Genomic DNA, 1823 nt, shown 5'->3' with positions numbered 1-1823 from the left:
TAAGAAAAAAGGCAACAAACTCATAGAAAAGATCAACTCTGGCTTCTAAACAAAGTACAAAACTGATTTTGTTTTTATATCCTTGAGTGTTATACAAAAAAATGTAAACCTTTGGACATAGTCAGCAAAACGGGTGTCCTCCTAAGCCCAGGTGTGACCTTAAAGTTTGGCCTGAGCTAGTTTTATCTTCAAGTTTTCTCCAAGTTTGTCCATGAACTCAAAGGTATTCAAGTAGTCGGAACGTTGCACACTAATAGGGGAGGAAAAAGAAAAGAAGGAAGTTTAGTTTGTCTTTGAGATGATAAAAGCGGGGAAAAACAAAACCCTAGAAATGTGACCTAATGTAGTGTTCTATTTATTTCTAAAAGAAAACCAACTTGATGTTAAGGAGCTACAATTGACAGGTGATGACTATACTCAAGGTTCTTGGGGTGCACCCAGGCTCAGGTGGGCAGCCTGTGTCCATTCATGGATGTGTCCTGCCATGAAGCTCTGATGTTGAAATTGTTACAGAGCTTCCAGTTGCACTACAACCAGTAAGACCGAACTCATCCTATATTCATCATTCTGAGAAATAACAAAACTTATTCAAGGGAAAGCCATGCCTTGACCTACATTTCCACATATGACTATAAGTCCTCAAAACAAACTTTATTTTTTTTTCAAAACAAACTTTAATGCTCTTATTTTATCAGGTATCTTTTTTTTTTTTTTTTTTTGGCCAGCTCAGCCCACCCTAAGGGTAGGGCTGGCATGGCATGTGGTGCTGGGGATTGAACTTTGCTCTCCTGTACTTGCCTAAACTTGCCTAAGCAGGTGCTTTAGACCTGCTTAGCTATTTTGCCAGCCTGAAAAGACAACGTACTGGCTGACATAATTCTGTAGGTAAATGCCTATCAAACAGGCTACAAAGCTCCTATACTGATAAGAACATTTCTAACACTATTTTTGCTGTAAATTCAAATTTAAAAAAGTTAGTGTGATGGAATATATGCTGTTTACTGGGACACACTGATTCTAACCAGGATCTCTGGGGAAGCATTGGTTGGGGCATGGTAGTAGGACTAAATTTTAGTAGAATTTCTTGAGGTGAGTCTTAGTCACTCACTCTGACTTTGAGGGAAGAGGGCAATCAGCTGCTAATCCATCTGGGACACTGGCTGTCATGTTCTTGGAAAAACCCCGGCCAACACATAGGCCCTTGAATACGAGATTGATAGTTACGGACAGTTAAAGGATATTTTTATCAGTTGGGATTAACGGGACTTGTTATACTTTAACTACTTACTTTTCTCATTTGCTAATTAAAAAAATAAAGGGGTAGGATAAACTAGCCTCACAGTCACTTTTGCAACTGTCTGTTATTTTCTTCCTAACATCTAACAAAATCTTTTCATTCAGCGATAGTTCACTGGGTTGGAGATCACCAAGTTATCATCCCGCCCACTGATCAACTGTTGTCTGTGGCCCAATTTTGCACACGAAAGTCTGACTGCCGTGTTGCTGAATTCACCCTTACACTTCCGTGTTGTCTTTCACTACTTTCCTGCTACAATACAGACACAAAGTTGAACAGCTGGATAGTTACAAAAAGTGTATGTCCCGTGAAGTCAAAAATATTCTCTGACAATTTACAAGCACGGTCTGCAGACGCCCTAAGAGGATATTTGATAACAATTCACATTCTAAAAGGCACTCGTGATAATCTGACCAGAGTTTGAGGCTTCCACTTACTTGGGTAAACCTTTAATGCAAGCAGCCAAGTCCTTGGTCATGAAGCCAGCCTCAATGGTCTCAATGCAGACTTCTTCCAAAGCTTTTGC

The 1823-nt window shown here is 39.8% G+C and overlaps 1 protein-coding gene across 1 annotated transcript in view; it reads right to left on the bottom strand.

Annotated features, from left to right (window-relative positions):
• Nucleotides 1-11: 11 nt before the first annotated feature.
• Nucleotides 12-1823, bottom strand: part of Idh1 (isocitrate dehydrogenase (NADP(+)) 1, cytosolic) — a 17053-nt gene continuing 15241 nt past the window's right edge. Inside the window, exons 8-9 of the mRNA XM_023710155.1 lie at nucleotides 1735-1822; nucleotides 12-250 (exon numbers count right to left, since the gene is read on the bottom strand). Coding sequence (XP_023565923.1) covers nucleotides 160-250; nucleotides 1735-1822 — 179 coding nt within the window. The 3' untranslated portion in view covers nucleotides 12-159. The remainder of the gene's footprint in view (nucleotides 251-1734; nucleotide 1823) is intronic.

This window comes from Octodon degus, unplaced genomic scaffold (genome assembly GCF_000260255.1).
Source record: "Octodon degus isolate 3935 unplaced genomic scaffold, OctDeg1.0 scaffold00016, whole genome shotgun sequence".
NCBI lineage: Eukaryota > Metazoa > Chordata > Mammalia > Rodentia > Octodontidae > Octodon > Octodon degus.
The sequence above is the reverse complement of the archived record's forward strand: the minus strand, read 5'-3'. Positions and strand labels throughout refer to the sequence as shown.